A 26505-nucleotide genomic window follows, 5' to 3' on the forward strand; every position below is an offset into this window, starting at 1 on the left:
CTTGCAGGCCTGCTTGTCAGCCACATTATTCAGATATTAACTGAAAACGTCGTGCGTCTTCTGGTTGCGCCTTTGCGAGGCCCCTTGATAGAAAGGAAGCGTGCACAGCGTGCTGCCACGTCGCACCCTCCCTGCACACGGACACACGCCCGTACCCTGCCGTCCCTGAAATGCACCCACTCAGCTGCAAACGCAAAGATGCAAGTATCCCGATTAGTGCAGCTCTGCCCGTGCAGCCAAGCGCCTGCGTGGACAGCTTGCATTTAGCAGGCTCTGAACAGGATCACGTGGGTCCACATAAAGTATGCCACAAATCTAGCCGTGCGGCACCACTGCCTCACCGGCGGTGCTGATTTACACATTGTGCGGCCGAGCACGGGGCGGGCAAGGGGTTTGCAGGCACCTGGTGCTAATCATGTGCAGCGGCGTGGACCGAGGGCACCCCTCTTTGCGCTGATTTATGTGTGCACTGAATGTGCTGGGTAAACGGGCCTACTTTATGGGGGGAGCGGTAATCGCATGCACGCGACGCCCCGGCGGTAAATCACGGTCAGAGGCCGCTGGGAGCTTATTATGGTCTAATGAGGCCGTGTCCAGGCCCTCGTGCACGCTGGCGGGGGAGGCAGGGGGCTGGGCAACAGCTTGACATCCCAGTGCACCCTCCCACCCCCCCCCCACATAGTCCTGGAGTGAACCCGGCCGAACCGTGTCATTTCTCTGCATCCAATCATGTTTCAGGATCAGTCATGTCTGTGTTGCCTCGTGGGGAAATGAAGGGAAAAGCAGGGCAGCATTGGAGTGACGTCTGAAAGGGCAGTGGAAAGAGAAGTAGGACTGGAGGACGGTGCAGAGACCCAGGATATCTGTCACAGAGCTCCCTCCGCCCAGAGGTTGGGTAGAGTCAGTGGTGGAAATGAAAACGATTTGGAAGGGGGGAGGGTGGGGGTGGGTCCCACAAGGGCCGGGGTGGAGGTGGAGTTTGGAGGAAGGGGCGGAGGTGCGAGGAGGCAGAGCTCTGAGAGGTGGAGCTGGCCGTTCACCTCCGATCAAAGGAAATGTTCAAAATAATAGTTTAAAGATGGCGCAATGTCTTTCATGCTGCTTCTTTCTAAACTCCACACTGTACATCAATTCCACTCTGAAGCACTTCCATGATAAATACGTTATCATTACTACTTGAAAATCGCTTTGAGGTCCCGTCTGAAGAGGCGTAAAGGCGAGCAGCAAGAGCTGGGGTACAGTCAGGATTAAGGGCAGAGCCCCACTGAATTTATCTTTTCCAGTGATTGTAAGATAAATAAACACATACAGCACCAGACACTGTCCAACCACAGCTACCCTTTCCTTGTGCCCTGAAAAGCAGCACATGGCCACAAGCAGGGAAAAATAACCAGTCTCCATGAGTGCAGGAACTCTTGCCACATGACATCCTGGGCAAACATTCACGACTCACTTGCACTCATCTCACCTCCTCACCCCCCCCCCGCTGCCCCCCCAGTTTGGCTTCCAACAATGCTCTGCTTTATAACAATAATGGCTTTAAAAGTACACAAACCATAGTATCTTACGTACACTGTGTGCGTAGCTTTCTATGGGTTCTAACCATAGTAAACTACGCACACCAATGATCAATTACCGAGGCCGCGAAGGTGGACGTGATCAGATTCACGCAGCTTGTGCAGACATCCTAGTACTCGGGCAGTCTCCCCTTCCAAGGAAATTACCCACCCAACCCCTGCGCTGTGGAACGGGGAGCTTGGCCGGGCAGTCCCTGGAACCAGAGCAGACATGACGGGTGGACCACTTCTCCCGAGTCATCTCATATCAGGCGGGACCTCTTAATCTAGCGGTGCATTCTCCATACCGTAGCGCGGCAAATGCTTTTTTTTTTTTTTAGCATCAAGCACTTTTGTTTGTTATGGGTTGTTTGGGGCTAAAGCTGGCCGTATCCCGAGATCCGGCTACACATATGATGCCAGATCTGGGATCCATCAAGAGCCGACCTATTGGCCAGCGCTGTGTAGCGTTCAACGAGAAGCTAACCCTACGTAGGAGTTTAAAACATACCGCTTTCCCTTTCCCCTTTCTACACTAATCTTTCTATCCTGCCCTGAAAAAATATTGTAACTTCTGTTTCGCCTCCCACCTCGTTACCATTTGAACTTTGTAAGGTGCGCCGAGACCCTCTGGGTAGGGCTAGCGCTGGAAGAAAATTTAAGTTATTAGCAATGTTGGGGCTGCCTCCCGCATATGATGACCTACAGAAAAGATCCAGGATGCAGGAACCAGGCCCAAACCATTTCCTGGGCCAATGGAAATGACCCAAGATTGGATACAATGTAACCTTGCATTGTTTCTGTGGTCGATGTCTCTTCATCGACAGCGCGTCCCGCCTCCGTGTTCTTAACCTGTCGGCCACGATCCAATGAAGCGTGCAAGGAGCAGGGGATAGTTCACCGTTGCTCATTAGACGCTCGCTCGAAGCAATCGGCGGCCCAATTGATTCCCCTCCTTGCAGATTTGTATTCCAGCGAAGCGGCTCCCCGGGCGATGCGCTGAGATAGATTGCCTCCGTGGAAAAAACCGGGCTCTTCGGCAAAGCGGCGCACATCTGCTAAATGGAGGCACCCCACATAAAGATCTTAATAAATACAAGAAATTAATAAATAACATTTCAGGGGTGGCAGGGCTGTGGCACGAGATCAATCAGAGCGTGGATATGGATCGGACGCCCTCCTGGGGAGGCTGGCGGGGGATGAGTAACATCGCCACGGGAGGGATTCAAACTGCAACAAGGGGAGAGTGGCGTTCTGGCTCTCTCTGTGCCCTTCCGCCTACGACAGCCAGTCCCTCCTTCTCTGTCTCTCTCTCGCTCTGTCCATCCATCTCAGGGTTTCTCTGCATGGCTCTCTTGCTCACTGTACAACCACCCTCTGTCCCCTACTGTACCCCCTATTTCTTTTTCAGAGCCACCAGAGCACCAAGGGGACCACTCCAGCGGTGATAGTGTGCGGTACAACTATCCTTTAATATTAACATTAACATTAACATTCCCATGTTCTCTGCCTTTCTGCCTGCCCTCCCTAAACCCCAACAGGGGCAGATGAAAACACGCTCAGTGCTATTGATCGGAGAGCCCGCGTCCTCGGAGAACTGCCACTCAGCAGCGAGAGATACGCGATGCGATGCAGCGGACGCCTGCACGGCAGTCTGTGATCCGGGCGACCTGGGAGGCAGCCATCGTACTGCCTGTTGACACCTGAGCTCTGGTCTGTAGACAGTGCTTTAAGTGGCCTGTAGAATCGAGACGGGGCTCTTAGGGGTGGGTGTGTCTGCAAACCGGCGTGGCCTGACAGGGGGTCGGCATTTCAGTTAAGAGGCAACACTTGACTCACCTGACTGCTGCCTGTTAGACCATGCCCCGTAAGAGCCCTGGCTCGATTGTGCAAAAGGGCTGCGGGCTACAGGCGGCATTCAGATCAGGCAAGTGTTGCCACTTAATTGCGATACCAACCCCCTGCCAGGCTCCAATTTGCATGGATCAATGTCCTCGTGTTTTAGGGTGTGAGGGTGATGGACCCTTTATTCCAAAAGAAAGGGATGTCTGGCAAGGGGTCAGCGACAGAATGAAAAGGAGAGCCAGGCTTTTTTTCTAAAGCCTGAAGCGCTTGCTTATACGTGAGAGCATCAGGCTTTAGAAGAAAGCCTTGGCTTAAAGTGGGATGGGGCCATTAGCGGACTTTAGTGAGCCCCAGCGGGGACCCGTCTCAGAGGTAATTTTCAGAGCCTGGCGTTGCTCTGCCCCGGCTAGCCGCGGCCCACTTAAAACCTGTCTGCAGACGTAGTCTTCATAGAGCAGAAGGAAGCTGTCATAACATCTGTGCACAGGCCACTGTACTGCTCGCCGACACCCAGGGTCCGGTCACCCCACCAGGCCTCAGAGGGTGCCAGGAATCTCTGATGTCATTGTCTGCAATAGACACTGTACTGCCCGCTGACTCTGGGTCAGGTCTCCCTGGCAGTCTTCTGCTGGGCAGTAGAAAGCTGTTTAGTAGTCTATACAGGCAGAGGGCACTGTACTGCCCGCTGACTCTGGGTCTGGTCTCCCTGGTAGTCTTCTGCTGGGCAGTAGAAAGCTGTTTAGCAGTCTGTACAGGGAGACAGCACTGTACTGCCCGCTTACTCTGGTTCTGGTCTCCCTGGCAGTCCTCTGCTGGGCAGTAGAAAGCTGTTTAGCAGTCTGTACAGGGAGACAGCACTGTACTGCCCGCAGACTCTGGTTCTGGTCTCCCTGGCAGTCCTCTGCTGGGCAGTAGAAAGCTGTTTAGCAGTCTGTACAGGTAGACAGAACTGTACTGCCCGCTGACTCTGGGTCTGGTCTCCCTGGCAGTCCTCTGCTGGGAAGTAGAAAGCTGTTTTAGCAGTCTATACAGGTAGGCAGCACTGTACTGCCCGCGGACTCTGGGTCTGGTCTCCCTGGCAGTCCTCTGCTGGGAAGTAGAAAGCTGTTTTAGCAGTCCGTACAAGTAGAGGGCATTGTACTGCCCGCTGACTCTGGGTCAGATCTCACTGGCAGTCCTCTGCTGGGAAGTAGAAAACTGTTAACAGTGCATACAGGCAGAGGACACTGTACTGCCCGCTGACTCTGGTTTGGTCTCCCTGGCAATCCTCTGCTGGGCAGTAGAAAGCTGTTTAGCAGTCTGTACAGGTAGACAGCACTGTACTGCCAGCTGACTCTGGGTCTGGTCTCCCTGGCAGTCCTCTGCTGGGCAGTAGAAAGCTGTTTAGTAGTCCATACAGGCAGAGGGCACTGTACTGCCCGCTGACTCTGGGTCTGGTCTACCTGGCAGTCCTCTGCTGGGCAGTAGAAAGCTGTTTTAGCAGTCCGTACAGGTAGAGGGCATTGAACAGCCCGCAGACTCTGGGTCTGGTCTCCTTGGCAGTCCTCTGCTGGGCAGTAGAAAGTTGTTTTAGCCCAGTGAAGAAACTAGGAGGAGTGCATCGACAGACATCAACCAGTGTCGGCCTTAAATGACCTTTTCTAGCCAGTCCAGCCCCTCAAGCTGCCACTGAATGCACCGCTGACTGTTGTCATGCCGCAATCACTGACGTCGTTCGAGACACTTTGGCCAGTGCTTCAGACCGACCAACCAGCACTGAGACAATGATTCCTGACCCCGAGTTGCCGTGTAGGCCAACCTACAGCCGTCCATCCATCCTCGCTCGCCAAACTGCCTGCTGCCTGATAACCGCAGCTGTCTCCCATCTTCAACTCTGTCGCAGGAGCTGCAAAGTGCCCTGAAACCGGCTCAACCCTGTCGAGCAACAAGTGACATTTTATGACCCATTGCTCCCTTTGTGTTGAAATCAAGTATCCTTGAAATATTGTTATTAATTACTTTACCGACTACCCTCCTGTCATTATCCAGAGTGCATCCCTTTTTCCTTCTTTGAAGCTGCCTGTCCTCTGCATTCCTTTACAGGGTGGGTTGATGTTGTAGTGTTGCTAGAACTGTCTGTTGTGATATAATAAAGTAGATATTTTTATACAACCTTGACTGGACAGTCCCTTCTATCATTGGGAAATAATTGAATTTTCGCTGCGTTGCAACTGATGGACGATGCTCGACCTTACGGAGATAAGCCTGCCGTTCCATCCACGTTACCAAAACCGGATAAGGTTTATAATTTGCTTGTTTTTCCAATCTGTTCAGATCCTTTCTGGTGTACTAGAGGTGTGGGGCGGATTGCTGGTTATGAAATCCATATTCATCCCTGGACCACTGGTGCCCCCGAAGTTGATTCGTACAATAGCCATGAAAGCACAACGCATAAAAAGTATAAAAAAATGCATACAATGTAATACAATATGCACAAATATATATTAGAAAAAATATTAATAGAAAATGGAACTAAGATGTGTCTATCCAGCTGATGACAAATCACAGGTGTAAGGTGTCTGAGAAATGTCCTTATAAGCAGCGTTAAATTGAATACATGCGCAAAAGGGGGCATACATCATTCACGTGACTGGACTGGTATTAATACTCATTCATACTTTAGACCTTGCACGTGGCTTAGTGACGACCTACAAACACCTACATATGTTGCCACTGCTCGACTGATGAATGTGTAGTAGTAGATGTCGTGCAAGACGGGAAGCTTTCCTACTGGACGAGCAGGGAGTGAACATACAGCACAGCGGTTCATATCCTGGTATCCAAGGCCGTGATGTGATGCTTGCTTTGATTATAATTGAAAGAAATTGTAACTCAATGGACCTGACCTTTTTTTAACCATGTTATCATTTGTTTTTTATATCACGTCTGACCTCCAAGCGCAAGCCCAGGTTTTGAACCAAAGCTGCTCTGCATTGTCTTATTTCTAGGTATCAAACCCATGCTGCTCTACATTGTCTTGTTTCCAGGTATCCAACCCATGCTGCTCTGCATTGTCTTCTTTCCAGGTATCCAACCCATGCTGCTCTGCATTGTCTTATGTCTAGGTACCATACTCGTGCTGCTCTGTATTGTCTTGTTTCCAGGCATGTAACCCATGCTGCTCTGCATTGTCTGTTTCCAGGTATCAAACCCATTCTGCTCTGCACTGTCTTGTTTCCAGGCACCGTACTCATGCTGCTCTGCATTGTCTTGTTTCCAGGTATGGAACCCATGCTGCTCTGCATTTTCTTGTTTCCAGGTATGGAACCCATGCTGCTCTGCATTGTCTTGTTTCCAAGTCAAGTACATTGCCCCTTAGCTATCCTGCTGGCCCACCCTAGTAACGTGCATTCTAGTAAATCTGAAAAACATTGGCAAGTAGCTCCGCTAAACCAAGGGGTATCACTGAGGACTCGACTGTCAGTCTCAAGATAAGCTGTCAGTTGCAGTCCACTCGTAGCAGAAAAATGATCTTGAGAATGACTTAGAGTTGGAGCAGGCAAGCACACAGAAAATCACGGAAAACTCGGGCCCAATTGGCAAGTTGCCCTCACAACCTATGAGCCATACCATCTATCCCGAGTACCTGCTCCATGAAAAAAGCCCGGCAACGCTGGGCGGAAACTGCTCAGATGGACTGGTCGTGTGCTATTCATGCAATTGGCGACCATGTAGTCCTAAAATGAACAAAGTCTGTACATGCCATCCCCATGTGGGCCTGGTCATTGGATATCAGTCATAGCTTGACAAAGTGTGGATTTCTCTTGAAGACTCAAAGAATATCCCACAACCAGAAGCAATCCATGGTGTGGTCTTGGGACTCAAGTCATCTTTCTCAGAGTACGTCCCAACCCTGCGGATGGAAAAGATCAATATTTCGGAGAAGGTTCCCTTGCCATGGAAGCCCCTATGGTGGACTGTATGACCTCATGGCTTGATCTGGACCAGACATGGACCTAAAGGACCTTCTCTATTGAGAAGAGATTGCCCCACAACCAGAGGCAGCCGGGGAAGGTAGGCTAAGGTAGGACCTACCGTTTGCTGCCAAACACACTACTCTTGTCTCTAGCTGACCCGAACCCAGAGGACTAAAACTGGGATGCGCAAACCTCCTTTGTGCAAAGACTTCAAAGCATGGCACGGTCCGGGGATTAGTGCCACCACGCGCCACATACTGCGGCATGCAAAATCCTCGCCCTCAGCTAGACGTGACAAGCAACCATGATCCCAACTGTCACGCGGGCAGTGTCTGTCACCACAGGTAGATGCATTCGGCAAGGTGTGCGCATTGAACACGTCAACCTCAGTTTGGAGGCGTCCCCTACCTGTCGATGATGACGGGGTCGGAGGGCGTCTCATTCCGGTTTCCACAGCTTTTTTTGTCACAACACCGGCTAAATGGAGACAAGAAGGGGAGAAAGAGAGACGCACCCCATTAGCTTATTCATAACAGCGCGGACATAACATACATACCCATTGATGAATTGATACAAATGCTGACACATTAATATATTCATGTGTCAAGCCACACATATGTGTCCCTTTCACTGAGATAACGTTGCGTGCCGCTGCACTCAATAAACTTACCTGCGTTTACATGGTTTGCTCCTTGATGTATGTGCTTTTGGACGCGGGCCACATACAACAATTCAAACACCCATAGAAATGACCAACAGACACAGGCAACCAGTTCCAAGATGCAGCTGGAATTGACTGGGCTTTTCTCCACAGCAGATCAGCTGAAGCCCCTAAACCCATATGGTCACACCTGGATCCAGCACAAACCCAAGGGATGTTAGTGATGCTGGGGCCCCATAACGGGTACACAGTCACACATGAACACCCCTTCCCCTAGACAGCTCCCAGTGGCACCGATGAGTTGGCCAGCTTTTAGCAGCGGTGCACTTCACAGCCGGATTACAGCCAATCATTGACAAACCAAAGTCAGGCTAATTATGGCCAGTGCCAGATCATTACCCAATTTGTTCCAAACATGATCCTGAGCGATTGGCAACAGTTAAACTAATAGCAGGAATTCTTCGGGGGACAGTATTTGAAGTAGGATAGACACCAAATATGTTCACACTTTTCAGAGGCATCTGTCAAGAGATGATTGCACTTGAACATGTCACTGTCTCGAAATGCCGCCATCACTACGCACGCCCCCTGCGGCCCGTGGGCATGTCGCGTGATGGTATAAGAATTTGTAATAAATAAATAAACATCCGCATTGGGAACGTTTTCTGTAGGCTGCCAGTGCCAGATAAATTGGCTACTAGTGCCCTTTGCATGTTCATGGGCTGCTCGCCCGGCCCACCCACCTCCCTATGCACACACGCATTTGAAACATTCGGACAATGTTCCCACACCTTGGACTTCGGTCTTCCAAGGGCGATCCCACCACAAGCGCGTTGAGGCCACACTAATGGGATAAAAGCGCTATATAAATGACAAACTACTACTACTACTAAATGAAAACAGCGCATGCATAACACCCAGCTTTGATACTTTGCTAATTGGCACAGGAGCCCGTTCGAATTGTTTCTCGTGACAAATAAATTTAAAAATCGATCCAGTGTGACAAGCCGTGCAAGATGCTTCTGCGTGCGGATGCGCCACTCGCAATGCAGCCCACCCCGCGCTACAGAACGCGGCATCCTCAGCAGGACCGCCCTACCAGGGGGCGGACAGAGGGGGGTGTCCTTCAATCTACATGGTAATGATGATGTTTTGACCAAAACAAACCGAACAATGTCTTCGATTAATCATTAAAGAGAGGAGCCCCTCCCGTTACAGCAGTATTAACATTCATGTCGTTATCATGCATCAAATTGCAGTCCTATTTCTGAAAGGTGTGCCATAAGGCAAGGGTCTGCAACATTGGGCTCTTCAGATGTTTTAGACTACAATTCCCATTAGCCAGCATATTCAGTGGTGAAGGCTCATGGGAGTTGTGGTCCACTACCATAGGGTATGTCCAAGTACTTGTGCCAGTGAGTATAATATTCAGATACTTTAGGGGAATCTAGGGACTGCAGCATTCGGCGCTCCCCTCACACCATCGCTAGCCACCATAGTCAGTGGTGAGGGGCCATGCCAGTTGGAGTCCAAAAGCTCTTGGGAGTCAGAGGTTGCAGGCCCCTGCTATAGGGTACATCCAAATAAAGGTGTCACAGAATATGACAGGCAGATCCTTTCACGTTATGTGAGGTCAGCAACCTTTGGCTGCCCAGTTGTTTTGGACTACAACTGCCATCAGCCCTAGCCAGCATAGTCAATGGCGAGTGATCCTGGGAGCTGTAGTCCAAATCATCTGAGGAGCTGCAGATTGTAGACCCCAACATCACGAAATGTCAGACACTACCCTCCACGAGGTATTGTACTTAAAGGAAATATTTTAATGTGTTTCTTCTGCATGTCTTTTCCCACAGTGACATTCATTTCTCATCAAAGTGTCCTAGATAGCACGCGAATCGGTGGGACAATGTGTGTAACCTCTTCTCCTGTAGATCCCCCTCCACACACACACACACACACACACACACACACACACACACACACACACGCACACACGCGCGCGCGCGCGCGGCAGTCATAGGAGTGTGTGCAAAGACAGAGGTGGAGAACAAGCAGCCGGCCTGATGGTGGGTACATGAGACGGGCTCCACAGTACTCATGTGTGGTCAATACATGGGTTATGGGTTACACTGCAGTAGCCACCTATGGACATCTGTACTCCTCAACTAGTGCTCTCTACAGCCAAGCCTCCCTGAAATAGGGCCCGCCCGCTTCTATTCCTCCTGCCCACGCTGGTCACCTGTCCCGTCTTTTGTTGCTGTTTCCAGTGTTTGTGCGCCCTGGTGCCTGCAGACTTCAGCACCCTATTAATAGATAAATAAATACTGCAGTAGCCATACACGCCAGATGTTTTGGACTGCAATTCCCATCATCCATAGCCAGAATAGTTTGTGATGAGTCATCATGGGAGATGTGGTCCGGAGATTAATATCGTATTAACTCAATAGCTCCTGATTGGCCAGAGACACACATATCATCTGTTAGCTCAGCATTATTGACAGTAAATGACCAGCGTGTTGGCAATGACGCCTCAAACATTCAGCGAGGAGTAGGACTCATTAGGAAAGACCCTCTTCGCATCTCACCTGCACATGATCTCGTGGGTGAGGAGCACCCGACACATCTCGGGGTTCTTGTCTTGACCTTCGTAAATGATTGCCTGCCAAGAGAAAGCAAAGTGGTGAGGGTAAGGTTCATGTGGCCAAGGCAAGAGCACGGGTCGAGCACCGAGACACACCGTGCACACCACACCACCACCGGGACACACTGTGCACACCACACCTTCACCAACACACACCGTTCATACCGCACCGCCACCGGGACATACTGTGCTCACCACACCACCACCGGGACACACCGTGCACACCACACCATCACCAGCACACATTGTGCACACCGCACCACCACCGGGACATACTGTGCACACCACACCACCACCGGGACACACCGTGCACACCACACCATCACCGGCACACATTGTGCACACCGCACCACCACCGGCACACACTTTGCACACCGCACGGCACTCACACTGTCACAGTCCTAGGAGCCCAGCCATCACTGCTTAGCATGTGTACATGCACCTCACTTGTGTCAGTACATAAGTAGTATTCTCTGCACACGCCTGCTTATGCTATGATTTCCTGTGTTATGTTATTAGGGACCCGTATCAATTAGCTCCATTAATAGGAGCAGTCTGCTGCCGAATACCCCAAGTGTCTGCCTCTGCCATTGGTCCATACTTCAGATTGTAAATTCTAATCCGGCAGTCCGACTCAGCCCTTTATCAACCCCAGGCCAGAAAAATGAGTGCCTTTAAATGGAGTAGTGAAAGCAGCTGCTGTTTATATATTTATTTTTTATTTTTTACATTTATAAGGCGCACAAAGCGGCCCGGGTGCATCGTGTTACACACTTAGACGTGGAAGTAATCCAGAAAGAATCCCTAAACAAAAACCTGGCAATATTATTATTATTATTATTATTATTATTATTATTATTATTATTATTATTATTATTATTATTCATTATTATTATTCATTATTGTTATTATTATTTTATCAGTATTATTATTCCTTGAGCATTAATCCAGTTAATGCCCTCATCATGCCATTAATAGCAGCCCATGTATGACAGCATCCAGTTTCCTTGGACATAAGGTTATAAGAAAGGTTCTAGGTCACAATACCTCACATCAAACTAAAGGGTACCATGAATTCAGCCACAAAATACAAAGAAATATACATAGCACATGTCTTCTTGTAAAATTACAGTGCTCTGAACTCTCCTGCTACACAGCATCAGCACCTGATTTAAGCCCAACCAATAGCCAAGCCCGGCCCAGGTAACACACCCTTGTTAGGTGCCCCTTGATAGTTTCAAAGCTTGCATGCATGGAATAGAGTCTGGAATGCCACCCCAGCTGCTGAAACCCATTCAGAAGACCAGCACAAGGGAGGGCGAGAACTGGCATCTGAGAGTGTTATCCCTAGAAGAATTGTCCTCCCTAGAGCTAGCAGCCGAACCGGCGAGCGCCTTGACAAGGTCTTCTAGCTGGAAGACCTACTTGCCATGGAGTCCCTCAAACTGATCGCTAAAGTTCATGGTGATACCGGAGGCAGGATCAGTGATCTAAGGGTGAGACTGGGGAAAGGCCACGGGTATGTGTAATCTGCGCGGGTGTCAAAGATTACTTCCCGGTCTATTTGTTAGGGAGAATTCTCCCTCTAGGGCTAATTTCCCTCACCTAGTGAGTCCCCCAGCAGCTTTGCTGGATTTCTGGAGTTTATTTTTTCCACCTGGTAAGAGTGTACATCCTTTTCCACTCTTACATGTGTTTTGGCCAATGTGTTGTTACTCATTGTGTGATCTTGGGCACTGGAGCACACCACTCCAGGTGCCCCTGTTCTTGTATGGGTTACACAGCACCTTTAGTGTAGTAACCGAGGGTTGTCTTTTAGACTTCCCTCTGACTCCATTTCGCTGGGGCTGACTACTGTCCCCCAGAGAAAGGTAAAGTTGCCATTTATTTTACATAGTCATTTTTACCACAGACCCAGTACACCCCATCTTACATGGAGTACTGGAAAGGGCTATTCTGTACCCCTTTTCTGTCTGTACCTCCCTGAGCATTGTTTTGCTCTTTTAACATTTAGACTTGGCTGGTGACAGTGGTATCTACCCTAACTTTTCTACCGCGATTATATTAGATAATTATTATCTAATATAATATATTATATTAGCCTCGACCATAAACCCGCTTGACCAAATCGTCTTTCTTTTGGCTCCGGTTGGGTTTATTCACCATTTCTTTTTGTTAAAGTCCTTCTTGTGTTTTACTTTGCGCTGCAAACTAGGTTCGCCTTCTTTGTTCACTGTCTTTTGGCGGGCTTTTGCAGAGAAGCCCTCCTCTTGGTGCCTGGGTGTCTAGGTAGACTGAATGTGGGCAAGGGGTGTAGTCACCCCCTGCACAGGGTATCCTAGGAAACCCAAGTCACACTTTGCCATGATTGCCTGAGGTGCTTGTCCCGGCTGGACAACCCCCTGCTGCGTGATTGACAGCCAGGCTGTGTGAATGGGGGTTTTGAGCATAAATGGCAGGTCTCTTGGGCTAGAAGTCAGAGTCGCCTCTGGAACTACAAGGAACCGAAGAGAAGTGGAGAGAATGACGACTACTGCAACTACCCCGTCCCGGTGAAGCCCTGCTGCAGTCCTGAGCTATCTTCCCTTCAACGACTCAGAGAAGATCCAGTCCGGAGTCTTCTACCCTTGAGCTTGGTGGGGATAACCAGCTCATCTTCCACAGCCAGAGGATCCTCTTCCTTGGTCAAAATTGCTGCACGCTGCTGTAGTGGTCCGGATAGCCACCTGAAGAGCCTCTCCTGTTATTAAGGAGCGCACCTTTTATTCCTCGTCGCTTCTGCTGGCTTCATCCCTGTGTGGTGCAGACCCCCTTCAGACGTCCTCCTTCACAACGAAGATCCAGGAATCGTGGGTCTGCGGGAAACCAACAGGAACCACTGCCAGGGCACCAGCTGCACCATTGGAACAAGGTACTGTGTTCTACTTGAGGAAACTGGGTGAATCCCTTTTCTTCATTTCCAAGGCTTGCCCTTGTCTTCCCTCCTTCTTATAACTTTTGCTTCCGAACATTGACAATATCGAAGTACTTTTGGCTACGTTGAATCGTGAACTGTCTGACTATGTGATCTTCGGCAACAGGCCCTGGTGTCTTTCGACCCTGGCTCCGGCCCTTTGACTTTTGAACTCCTGTCTCTGAGTGTTTCTTGATTCTGCCTGCCTAACCTAAATATTGCCTGTGATTTTTGCCTCCAACTCCCTCTGGGTATCTCAGGTGCGAAGTGTGTTTTTGCCCTGGTAGCATTTCATGTCACGGATACGCATTTATTTAGTAGACCCAACTGCCAAAAGGTGTTCGCAACCGTATCCGCGGTATCCTGTTTTGTTCATAACACCGGTTCATTCAAACACAGGGTACTTACCTTGAGACTTACTGTACAAAGTGAATTGGTTAGTTGTAGTATATTTAACGTGTGGTTTTGTTTAAAGTTTAATAGAGGTGTTGTGGTTATAACTGATGGTTTAAAAATAAATGTACTTATAATTTTACCTGAAACCTTGAGTCAGTGTTGGCTTGAGTCACAGTAATTGTGGTCCCTTTGTGTAATCTCTGCTACTGCTCATATACTCTTGAGATAAGCCTGGCTGCTCCACTACTGCTACCACTATAACTTAGTAGTACAGGCTTGTACCAAAGGTCAAACTTGTATTGCCACCTGTGGTCTTAATTGTGTGTAGTGGTCCCTAAGGGCACTGCACAGGATTCTGCCTAACACTATTAGACCCCTGAGAAGAGATATGAGGCTGTGTCTACGGGAAGCGCCCCTTAGCATCAGACACAAAAAAGTCTTGTTTTGTGGCATAGATGAACACTCCACTCTTTCGCCTCATCATTCCAGGCCTCCCCAGTAACTCTATAGTGCTCATTAATTGACAGAAAATCACATCCCAGGGTGCATCACACTAGACTGTTCCACTTCCTGTCTGTAAACTTCTGGTGTAAGAGTTTCCTGTTTGTGAACTTCTGTCCAGTTAACCCTTTCTGGTTGTAATAGCTTCATGGTTATAAAAGCCTACAGTATAACAACTTCCAGGGTACACATATATACTGTTTATAATGTACCTAGTTTTGGGAAGTTCCTGTTAAAGAACTTTCAGGCTGTACAAGTTTCTTGTTTATCTGCTTCCTGTTAATGATCTTCCTGGTTTTGAGCTTCCTGTTTAAAAGATATTCCCCATTATGAACTTACTGGATGTCTGAGTCACCTGTTTATGTACTTCCTGTTTATTTACTTCCTGTTTATTTACTTCCCGTTTGTGTACTTCCTGTTTATCTATTTGCTGTGTATACTCTACCTGGTTGTGTATTTCCTTTGTATGTGAGTTCCCTGTTTATGACACTCCTGTTCAAGAAGGAAACATGTTAAATAAATATCTTGTTTGATGAGCAAATTCAGCTGTTTCTCCATTTACTGTTGAGTCTCAAACCTTGATGTTGCTCTATTTAATGCTTTGTCTCAGATCTAGATGTTTCTCGTACTGCTCAAGTGGCTCAAATGTAGATGTTTCTCCATTTGCTGTTGAGTCTCAAACCTGGGTTTCTCTCCATTTACTACTGTATCCTAAACTTAGGCAAATAGAAAAATAAATTAGGCGTTTCTCCCGCTGCTGCAGTGTCTCAAATCTAGGAGGGTCGCCATTTGCTGCATCTCATATTTGGACCCTCTTCCATCGTCTCCTTATCCAAAGACCAGTGCTTTAAGTGGGCCGGGGCCTGCCGGGGCCGGGCCCCGGCAGTCTCCATAAAGTGGGGCTGAGCCGGGGCCCAGCCGGGGCCCCCCGTCCCACACAACATTGGCTGGATGCATTATCCCACCGCGGCCGCAGCCGCGACGGGAGATGCGCCAGTCAGTATGTCGGCCAAGCTGACAGAAGTGCCAGCCAGCCAGAGCGACGCTGAGGCTGGCGGCACTTCTGTCAGTTAGTGTAACTCCCTCTGATGACCCCTCATCAGGGTCATCAGAGGAAGTTACTGTCCCTTTGTTTTCCCTCCCCAGGTCACTGACCCCCGCGGGCTCCGTGATCTAATATGCAAATTAAATCACGGAGCCCGCGGGTTCGCAGAGGGTGAAAGACGCCTCGGGCTCAGTGATCTATGTGCTCTGAGCAGATAAATCACAGAGCCCGAGGTGAGTTTCTCCTTCGGCAAAGCTTTATAAAAGATGCCTTGAACTGTGTACGTTTCAAGCCATCTTTTATAAAGGTAGAAATATTTCTATGTTTATAAAAGACGGCTTGAAACGTGCACAATTCAAGGCATCTTTTATAAAGCTTTGTCGACGGACAAAGCCACCTTGCGGTTTGTTTTGTCCGTCATCAACGCTTTATAAAAGATGCCTTGACTTGTTTACGTGTCAAGTCATCTTTTAGAAACATAGAAACATGTTACAAATATCTATGTTTATAAAAGGTGGCTTGAAAAGTACACAAACCATAGTAAGGTAAGCACACAAGTGTGCGTAACTTACTATGGTTTGTGCACTTTTCAAGCCACCTTTTATAAACATAGAAATATGTAACATTGCTATGTTTATAAAATATGGCTTGAAAAGTACACACACCATAGTAGTACGCATACAAACATATAAATGCTCACATACATTTATATATTTGTTTGCGCACCTTACTATGATTTGTGCACTTTTAGGCCACGCCCACAATGAAAGCCATGCCCCCAAACGAGGGCCCCCCCTCAATTTCTTACCCCACTTAAAGCACTGCCAAAGACCCCCTCGCATATGTGTAAGCAGGGGCTCTCTGGTTGAAGTCATCATCTTTCCCTCAAACCACACACTTTGGCAGGCTGGTCAGGCAAAGTTTCAAAAACTGAGCATATGCGCCTCACTTTATCAAGAGGGGAGGCGCGCAAGTGTAAACGAGCCAGAAAGCAGACAGGAGTAAGCGCCATCAAGTGCCATTAAAGAGACAGGCACCTTTTATTATTGAAAAGGGCACATTTGGTTACATCACAAGGTTAGGTCAGGAAGCAACAAAGATGTATTTGGTGGCATGCCAGATTTTAACAACTATTGGCAATGCCAACAGTTTGGGCTTTTGAGTAGGCATGGGTAAGGCACTTGACAGGTACTGCCGTAGTGGTATTAACTACCCATTCATGGTAGCAGTTGCACAAAGGTGTGAGTACTTGGACTAATAGCAGTGCCTGGTAAATGCCCAATAATTATACACAAGCCAAAATTGTTGGCTTTGCCAATGCTTGTTTTTAACAGGGCATCAGTGAAGGACAGGCATAGTGCTTATAAATTGAGTGGCTGAAGAGAGACCTGCTTAAGACATTTTTATCACATCATTAGCGTTTTTAAAACTCCATTTAACTCAATAACTCTCAGACGACTGCTTTGAAAAACACTGGCAGGAAATTGAGTCAGCGTTTGGTGGTAATGCTTGATTAAAACAAGCTCAAAGAGTACTCATTACGAGATGTTTTGGGTGGGCAGGGGCAGGAACTGTGTGAGAAGGGCCATAGGGATTAGCATGGCCATGGGCAGTCAATGGGTGAGCAAATAACCTACCAACACCTACAAGCTTCGCGTACCTTCTCATGTGCCATTTCTCCCTATCTGTACCCCAATGCAATCGTTTTGACTTATAGGTGGTGCAAGCGCCACCCATTAGCCCTAACTAAAAAAGAAAGGGGCTATCACCCACACTTTTTAAAATATAAAGTTCATTTTTGGTAATTTTGTGTGTGCAGAGATTTAAAAGTTTAGTCACTAATACAAGTGCCTTTCTTTTCTATTGCAGTGAAATAACTTTTGTCCTATGGTGTATTTTCAGCTTTGATGTCTTCCTATAAACGCACAAGCCAGAAAAACTTGTAAAAGGCAGAGGAAACTATGTTATATATGCCAAACTTTGAAATAAAAAGAAGTTCCAAAAAAAAAAAGGCAGAAGAAACAAAAAACCTGCCCGTTTGCCTCTTGGGACACAGTATGATTAGTGCACGCAGTGCTATAGCAAGCAGGTAAGATAGCTCAGCGGGATGAGCGCTTCCTGCTGCGTTCTGTGTGTCATCTGCAGGTCGCCGGTACGAATAGGAGCAAGGCCAACTCATCCTTCCAAGGTCAATAAACGAGTGCCAACTTCCGTGTTGTGATATTGTATGTAAATATGTTCCATGTGAAGCGCTTTGGCGAAAGCGCTATATACATTATACACCGCTAAGGCCATATTCCAGAAACTTTGCATCAGTGGTAGTGCAAGGCACTAAGGGCCCGGTTCATTGAATTTTTTGCACCGTTCAAAGTGACTTTGCACTGCTGAAAAGTGACTTTGCACTGCCAACACAAACCGACACATGGAATTGTGCAAAGTGTATTTTTGCAGTGCAAAGTCAGTACAAAGTTAATTTTGTACTGCCAAAATGACTATGCACTGACTTTGCATGAACTTTACACTGCAAAAATAGACTTTACACAGTTCCATGAATCAGGGTTTGTGTTGGCAAGGCAAATGCAGTTTTCAGCAGTGCAAAGTCACTTTGAACCGTGTGAGATAGGCCGTGTATCGGGCCCCAAGTCAAAAATTGCTGTAGTCCAAAAAACATGGGTGTGGCACCTGTAGAAGCGCAATAAGTGTGAAGATAAAATTGCACTAGTGCAAGAAGCCTATTCTGTCAATGCGTGTTTGCCCCGGGGCAATGTCTGCCCTGCTCCTGCTTCCGGTACGAAGTGCATGAAATAAATGCACTGAAAGTATAGGTGCTAGGACTAGGGCAAAGATTGCTTTTATGCAGAAATGCATTGAAGGAGCATGTTGCTTGTGCAGGCCCTAACTGCCCTCGATCCCATGCACACTCTCCACACTAGCCCCCCCCCCCGTGCACACTTTCCGCACTAGCACCCGTGAAGACTTTCCGCACTAGCACCCGTGAACACTTTCTGCACTAGCACCCCTGAACACTTTCTGCACTAGCACCCCTGAACACTTTCTGCACTAGCACCCTCGAGGTCGTGCGTTCAGCGGCAGCGGTTTATGCAGCTCTATTTTCAGCCGCTCGAGGATGGCTCCATAAATCAAAGAGTAATTGTAATCTTTTCCCCATTTTTGGAGCCTGTCACGCGGCGGCCTTGTGCTACACCAGGCCCGGGCCCCAGGGCCTCCAGGGGGGTCTCTCTCAGAGTGGAATTGGATGGGAGCGTAGCGCGCGCAGGAGGCCATGACATTCATTTAAGGCCCTGGCATTTGTTTAGGGGGCCCGAGGTGCGGGCGCGGCGATTTATGGAAAGCAGGTGCCAAAGCATGCCTCGGCGGAATGGAAGCCGTGAGGGGACATACATTACGGGCCGAGGGCGCCGCCATTAACGCCAGGAGTGGGGGGCCGCGGGGCATCAAATCTGATGAGCTCGAGAAGTGCGCACAGAATGGGGATGCCAGCACGTGGCCAGAGAGCAGGTGTGGGGGGGGGGGGAGAGGTCGGTACACCACACGGGTAGGGTCCCAGGCGTGGAGCGGGGGAATGCAGTGGGGGCCTGTGTCAAGGTCACCCGCGGTACCACGGCACCTTTGTTTAGAAGTGCAGGGAAGCAGCACACGTGCCACCCTGCTTGTCATTATGTTACTAATTCATACATGCGCTGCTTGCCTTGTTCATTCAACCATGACCTTTCTGCAGGTGTGGGATCGAGGTTAAGGGGAACAGCCTAACCCGTGCATTCATGCGTGCATTTCCCAGGCACTAGAAGGGGTCTGCAACCTTAGGCTCCCCGGATGTGTTGGACTGCAACTCCCATCATTCCTAGCCAGCATAGTCAATGTCAAGGATTAATGGGAACGGTAGTCCAAAATATCCGGAGAGCCCAAGGGGACCGCAGCCTGACCTATGCATTCGTTTGTTTATTTTTTCAAGGCCGGATTGGTGCACTTTGCAGGTTGCTTTCTTGACTATGCAAGTGATAGCAGTTTGCTTTCTCTAGGACTGCCGGCAACGGGTTGCTGTACACTCCCGCTGGGCCACATTTTAAAATGTAAAATGCAAAAAGAAAAACATTCTGTATAGAATGCAGCTGGTTAAAGGAAGCCCGCCTGTTTAAACAAGAAAATGAATGACCACGAGGGTGGAAAACACAGCAGCTGGCATGCACCGAATCACAGGGTAAAGTGCTTTGAGCCCTGATGCCTGCGGGTTCCGGCGCTCTATAAATAAATAAACATAAAGTGAGTGTCGAGCCCAGGACATTGATAAACTAAAGCTTGCATTCTGCATCTGTCCAGGTAATGCAGACAAACCGCTGATGGAGCGGCGACGCGAGAAGACTTCATATTCCAGAAAATTTGCATCGGTGGTGGACTGGCCTACAGAGAACGCAGGCAATTTCTCACAGGGCCTGTGCACCATGGGCCTCTTTTGTGTGGTTACTCAGCGGTGGACTGGCCTACAGGGAATCGCATGAGTTCCCTGTAGGCCAGTGCACCATGGGCCTCTTCTGTGTGGTTACTCAGGGGTGGACTGGCCTACAGGGAATCGCATGAGTTCCCTGTAGGTCAGTGCACCATGGGCCTCTTCTGTGTGGTTACTCAGGGGTGGACTGGCCTATAGGGAACTCTGGAGATTTCCCGGTGGGCCTCTGCACCATGGGCTTCTTCTGTGTGGTTACCCAGGGGTGGACTGGCCTAAATGGAACTCTGGAGATTTCCCGGTGGGCCTCTGCACCATGGGATTCTTCTGTGTGGTTACCCAGGGGTGGACTGGCCTAAATGGAACTCTGGGGATTTCCCAGTGGGCCTCTGCACTATGAGCCTCTTCTATGTGGTTACCCAGGGGTGGACTGGCCTACAGGGTACCCTGGAGATTTCCTGGCGTGCCTCTGCATCATGGGCTTCTTCTGTGTGGTTACCCAGGGGTGGACTGGCCTACAGGGAATTCTGGGGATTGACTGGCGGGCCTCTGCACCATGGGCCTCTTTTGAATAGGATGAGGTCAATCATTTGTTACAAAGCTTACAGTATACATTAATATTGGGCCACTTTGAAACATACTTCCAGGGTCACTTGTGGTTTCCAGGCCAGTCCTGGTTGCAGGGTAACCAGATGGTGCCCGGGGTGCACGGCAAACCCAACTTGTGGAGACACACGGATCTCTATGGCGTTCTAGAAAAGGAGCAGAAGACATGCACAGGGCAGGGTTCAGTGCCCCCCTCTATCCCCTAAAGACTCATGTGTGTAGATAACATTTAAGAATTGGAATTAGGTCTTTAGAAATAAACCTGTGGGGCAAGGGGTGGGGGTGGCGAAATGAGGCTCGCGGGGAGGACACGCGAGACGTCGAATTAAGTGAGTACTCACAGAAAAGGCAAGTACACAGGGTGTGCAGAGAGCAGCAGAAGTGTGGGGTGGGGGAGGGGGGGGTAGAACCAGCAGCATAGCAGGACTGTGGAAGAACAACAGGAGAGCAAAGCTGGAGACTAAATGGAGGAGCCGGGAGCTCTTCAGAGGTCAATGCTTGTAGGCTGGAGAGAGGCCCCAGAATCATTCTTGACTTTTATAATAATATTGATTTCTGACGCTTCATCAGGAGATTCCAACTTGCCGCTGGTCAGTTGGGGGTCACTCTCAAGGAAGTGACCACCCAAAGGGGGGCTGCATAAGACACGTACTGCTCAGAGGGTTTCTGACTCTAACGGAGGTCCAAGGAGGGCAGAGTTTCATGGATGGGCGAGACGGAGGTCCAAGGAGGGCAGAGTTTCAAGGATGGGCGAGACAGAGGTCCAAGGAGGGCAGAGTTTCATGGATGGGCGAGACGGAGGTCCAAGGAGGGCAGAGTTTCATGGATGGGCGAGACGGAGGTCCAAGGAGGGCAGAGTTTCATGGATGGGCGAGACGGAGGTCCAAGGAGGGCAGAGTTTCATGGATGGGCGAGCCGGAGGTCCAAGGAGGGCAGAGTTTCATGGATGGGCGAGACGGAGGTCCAAGGAGGGCAGAGTTTCATTGATGGGCGAGACGGAGGTCCAAGGAGGGCAGAGTTTCATGGATGGGCGAGACGGAGGTACAAGGAGGGCAGAGTTTCATGGATGGCGAGACGACGTTCCAAGGAGGGCAGAGTTTCATGGATGGGCGAGACGGAGGTCCAAGGAGGGCAGAGTTTCATGGATGGGCGAGACGGAGGTCCAAGGAGGGCAGAGTTTCAAGGATGGGCGAGACGGAGGTCCAAGGAGGGCAGAGTTTCATAGATGGGCGAGACGGAGGTCCAAGGAGGGCAGAGTTTCATGGATGGGCGAGACGGAGGTCCAAGGAGGGCAGAGTTTCATGGATGGGCGAGACGGAGGTCCAAGGAGGGCAGAGTTTCATGGATGGGCGAGACGGAGGTACAAGGAGGGCAGAGTTTCATGGATGGCGAGACGACGTTCCAAGGAGGGCAGAGTTTCATGGATGGGCGAGACGGAGGTCCAAGGAGGGCAGAGTTTCATGGATGGGCGAGACGGAGGTCCAAGGAGGGCAGAGTTTCATGGATGGGCGAGACGGAGGTCCAAGGAGGGCAGAGTTTCATGGATGGGCGAGACGGAGGTCCAAGGAGGGCAGAGTTTCATGGAGGGGCGAGACGGAGGTCCAAGGAGGGCAGAGTTTCATGGATGGGCGAGACGGAGGTCCAAGGAGGGCAGAGTTTCATGGATGGGCGAGACGGAGGTCCAAGGAGGGCAGAGTTTCATGGATGGGCGAGACGGAGGTCCAAGGAGGGCAGAGTTTCATGGATGGGCGAGACGGAGGTTCAAGGAGGGCAGGGTTTCATGGATGGGCGAGACGGAGGTACAAGGAGGGCAGAGTTTCATGGATGGGCGAGACGGAGGTCCAAGGAGGGCAGAGTTTCATGGATGGGCGAGACGGAGGTCCAAGGAGGGCAGAGTTTCATGGATGGGCGAGACGGAGGTACAAGGAGGGCAGAGTTTCATGGATGGCGAGACGACGTTCCAAGGAGGGCAGAGTTTCATGGATGGGCGAGACGGAGGTCCAAGGAGGGCAGAGTTTCATGGATGGGCGAGACGGAGGTCCAAGGAGGGCAGAGTTTCAAGGATGGGCGAGACGGAGGTCCAAGGAGGGCAGAGTTTCATAGATGGGCGAGACGGAGGTCCAAGGAGGGCAGAGTTTCATGGATGGGTGAGACGGAGGTCCAAGGAGGGCAGAGTTTCATGGATGGGCGAGACGGAGGTCCAAGGAGGGCAGAGTTTCATGGATGGGCGAGACGGAGGTACAAGGAGGGCAGAGTTTCATGGATGGCGAGACGACGTTCCAAGGAGGGCAGAGTTTCATGGATGGGCGAGACGGAGGTCCAAGGAGGGCAGAGTTTCATGGATGGGCGAGACGGAGGTCCAAGGAGGGCAGAGTTTCAAGGATGGGCGAGACGGAGGTCCAAGGAGGGCAGAGTTTCATAGATGGGCGAGACGGAGGTCCAAGGAGGGCAGAGTTTCATGGATGGGCGAGACGGAGGTCCAAGAAGGGCAGAGTTTCATAGATGGGAGAGACGGAGGTTCAAGGAGGGAAGAGTTTCATGGATGGGCGAGACGGAGGTCCAAGGAGGGCAGAGTTTCATAGATGGGCGAGACGGAGGTTCAAGGAGGGCAGAGTTTCATGGATGGGCGAGACGGAGGTCCAAGAAGGGCAGAGTTTCATGGATGGGCGAGACGGAGGTTCAAGGAGGGCAGAGTTTCATGGATGGGCGAGACGGAGGTCCAGGGAGGGCAGAGTTTCATGGATGGGCGAGACGGAGGTCCAAGGAGGGCAGAGTTTCATGGATGGGCGAGACGGAGGTCCAGGGAGGGCAGAGTTTCATGGATGGGCGAGACGGAGGTCCAAGGAGGGCAGAGTTTCATGGATGGGCGAGACGGAGGTTCAAGGAGGGCAGAGTTTCATGGATGGGCGAGACGGAGGTCCAAGGAGGGCAGAGTTTCATGGATGGGCGAGACGGAGGTCCAGGGAGGGCAGAGTTTCATGGATGGGCGAGACGGAGGTCCAAGGAGGGCAGAGTTTCATGGATGGGCGAGACGGAGGTCCAGGGAGGGCAGAGTTTCATGGATGGGCGAGACGGAGGTCCAAGGAGGGCAGAGTTTCAGGGATGGGCGGGACGGAGACCCAAGGTGGGCAGAGTTTCATGGATGGGCGAGACGGAGGTCCAGGGAGGGCAGAGTTTCATGGATGGGCGAGACGGAGGTCCAGGGAGGGCAGAGTTTCATGGATGGGCGAGACGGAGGTCCAAGGAGGGCAGAGTTTCATGGATGGGCGAGACGGAGGTCCAGGGAGGGCAGAGTTTCATGGATGGGCGAGACGGAGGTCCAAGGAGGGCAGAGTTTCAGGGATGGGCGGGACGGAGACCCAAGGTGGGCAGAGTTTCATGGATGGGAGAGACGGAGGTCCAAGGAGGGCACAGTTTCATGGATGGGCGAGATGGAGGTCCAAGGAAGGCAGAGTTTCATGGATGGGTGAGACGGAGGTCCAGGGAGGGCAGAGTTTCATGGATGGGCGAGACGGAGGTCCAAGGAGGGCAGAGTTTCAGGGATGGGCGGGACGGAGACCCAAGGTGAGCAGAGTTTCATGGATGGGAGAGACGGAGGTCCGAGAAGGGTAGAGTTTCATGGATGGGCGAGACGGAGGTCCAAGGAGGGCAGAGTTTCATGGATGGTCGAGACGGAGGTCCAAGTAGGGCAGAGTTTCATGGATGGTGAGACGACGTTCCAAGGAGGGCACAGTTTCATGGATGGGCGAGACGGAGGTCCAAGAAGGGCAGAGTTTCATGGATGGGCGAGACGGAGGTCCAAGAAGGGCAGAGTTTCATGGATGGGCGATACGGAGGTTCAAGGAGGGCAGAGTTTCATGGAGGTTAAAGGAGGGTAGAGTTTCATGGATGGGCGAGACGGAGGTTCCAGGAGGGCAGAGTTTCATGGAGGTCAAAGGAGGGTAGAGTTTCATGGCTGGGCGAGACGGACGTTCAAGGAGGGCAGAGTTTCATGGAGGTTCAAGGAGGGTAGAGTTTCATGGATGGGCGAGACGGAGGGCAGAGTTTCATGGATGGGCGAAGTCTGCAATCCAATGCTTTGGTCAATCGGCATTGGAGCAGTAACGTGTATAAAATGACCCTGGCACTGCCCAGAGCCAGACTGGCACTACACATAGGCGCATATTAACAAGGCTCTGTTTGCGACTTTTGTAACCAGGCGGCACGTGCTGCATTTTAAAGCATAGTGAGCTGTGGAGGTTGGCCTAAAGAGCCAGGTATTGAGAGTAACTTTATTAGAAGGGCTCACGTTGACCATCAAAAGCAGGACGCAGCAGCTTCACGGGCAGCACCAGGACCCTTGGCGCCCACCCCAGTCTGGAGATGCCGCTAAATAGCCCACCTGGTGGGCCCAGAGAGCACCCCTTGTCCTCCCGTGGATCTCTGGGGCCCGCCAGGAGTCTTCCCATGGGAGTAACTTGGGAAAGGGATCTTGCCTCAGGAAAGTGCTGCATTTGAACCAATCAGCTTTTGTTCTGCTCAGCAGCAACACCATCATCACGGATTTAGGCTTGAATGAACCCAATCCCATGTCAGTGCCAGGTCTTTTGGTGCCCTCCGTTGGGCTACTTCAGGGCTGTCCTTCAGATCTCATGAAGTAGTCCTTTAAGACGCGCTGTTTGATTGGTCCGATATCCTGTAGTAGTCCTTTGAGACATGCTGGTTGATTGGTCAGATATCCTGAAGTAATTCTTTGAGACGCGCTGCTTGATTGGTCAGATATCCGGATGTAGTCCTTTGAGACACGCTGCTTGATTAGTCCGATCTCCTGAAGTAGTCCTTTGAGACGCGCTGCTTGATCGGTCCGATATCCTGTAGTAGTCCTTTGAGACATGCTGGTTGATTGGTCAGATATCCGGCAGTAGTCCTTTGAGACGCGCTGCTTGATTCGTCAGATATCCGGCAGTAGTCCTTTGAGACGCGCTGCTTGATTGGTCCGATATCCTGTAGTAGTCCTTTGAGAAGCGCTGGTTGATTGGCCAGATTTCCTAAAGTATTGCTTTGAGATGCGCTGCTTGATTGTTCAGATATCCTGTAGTAGTCCTTTAAGACGCGCTGTTTGATTGGTCCGATATCCTGTAGTAGTCCTTTGAGACATGCTGGTTGATTGGTCAGATATCCTGAAGTAATCCTTTGAGGCGCGCTGCTTGATTGGTCAGATATCCGGATGTAGTCCTTTGAGACACGCTGCTTGATTGGTCCGATCTCCTGAAGTAGTCCTTTGAGACGCGCTGCTTGATTGGTCCGATATCCTGTAGTAGTCCTTTGAGACATGCTGGTTGATTGGTCAGATATCCGGCAGTAGTCCTTTGAGACGCGCTGCTTGATTGGTCAGATATCCGGCAGTAGTCCTTTGAGACACGCTGCTTGATTGGTCAGATCTCCTGAAGTAGTCCTTTGATACACACTGATTGATTGGTCAGATATCGTGTAGTAGTCCTTTGAGACGCGCTGCTTGATGGGTCAGATCTCCTGAAGTAGTCCTTTGGGTCATGCTGCTTGATTGGTCAGATCTCCTAAACTAGTCCTTTGAGACGTGCTGCTTGATTGGTCCGATCTCCTGAAGTAGTCCTTTGAGATGCGCTGCTTGATTGGTCCGATATCCTGTAGTAGTCCTTTTGAGACATGCTGGTTGATTGGTCAGATATCCGGCAGTAGTCCTTTGAGACGCGCTGCTTGATTGGTCAGATATCCGGCAGTAGTCCTTTGAGACACGCTGCTTGATTGGTCAGATCTCCTGAAGTAGTCCTTTGAGTCATGCTGCTTGATTGGTCAGATCTCCTAAACTAGTCCTTTGAGACGTGCTGCTTGATTGGTCAGATATCCTGTAGTAGTCCTTTGAGA

The 26505-nt window shown here is 50.2% G+C and overlaps 1 protein-coding gene across 4 annotated transcripts in view; it reads right to left on the reverse strand.

Annotated features, from left to right (window-relative positions):
• LOC138516922 (transcription factor COE3-like) overlaps positions 1-26505 on the reverse strand; it is a 550133-nt gene that overhangs the window by 350629 nt on the left and 172999 nt on the right. For all 4 annotated transcript variants that reach the window (XM_069632382.1, XM_069632383.1, XM_069632384.1 and 1 more), the window contains exons 5-6: positions 10604-10677; positions 7766-7834 (exon numbers count right to left, since the gene is read on the reverse strand). In XM_069632382.1, the coding sequence (XP_069488483.1) occupies positions 7766-7834; positions 10604-10677 (143 nt within the window). The remainder of the gene's footprint in view (positions 1-7765; positions 7835-10603; positions 10678-26505) is intronic.

This window comes from Ambystoma mexicanum, chromosome 6q, assembly GCF_040938575.1.
Source record: "Ambystoma mexicanum isolate Mex_15411 chromosome 6q, UKY_AmexF1_1, whole genome shotgun sequence".
Lineage (NCBI taxonomy): Eukaryota > Metazoa > Chordata > Amphibia > Caudata > Ambystomatidae > Ambystoma > Ambystoma mexicanum.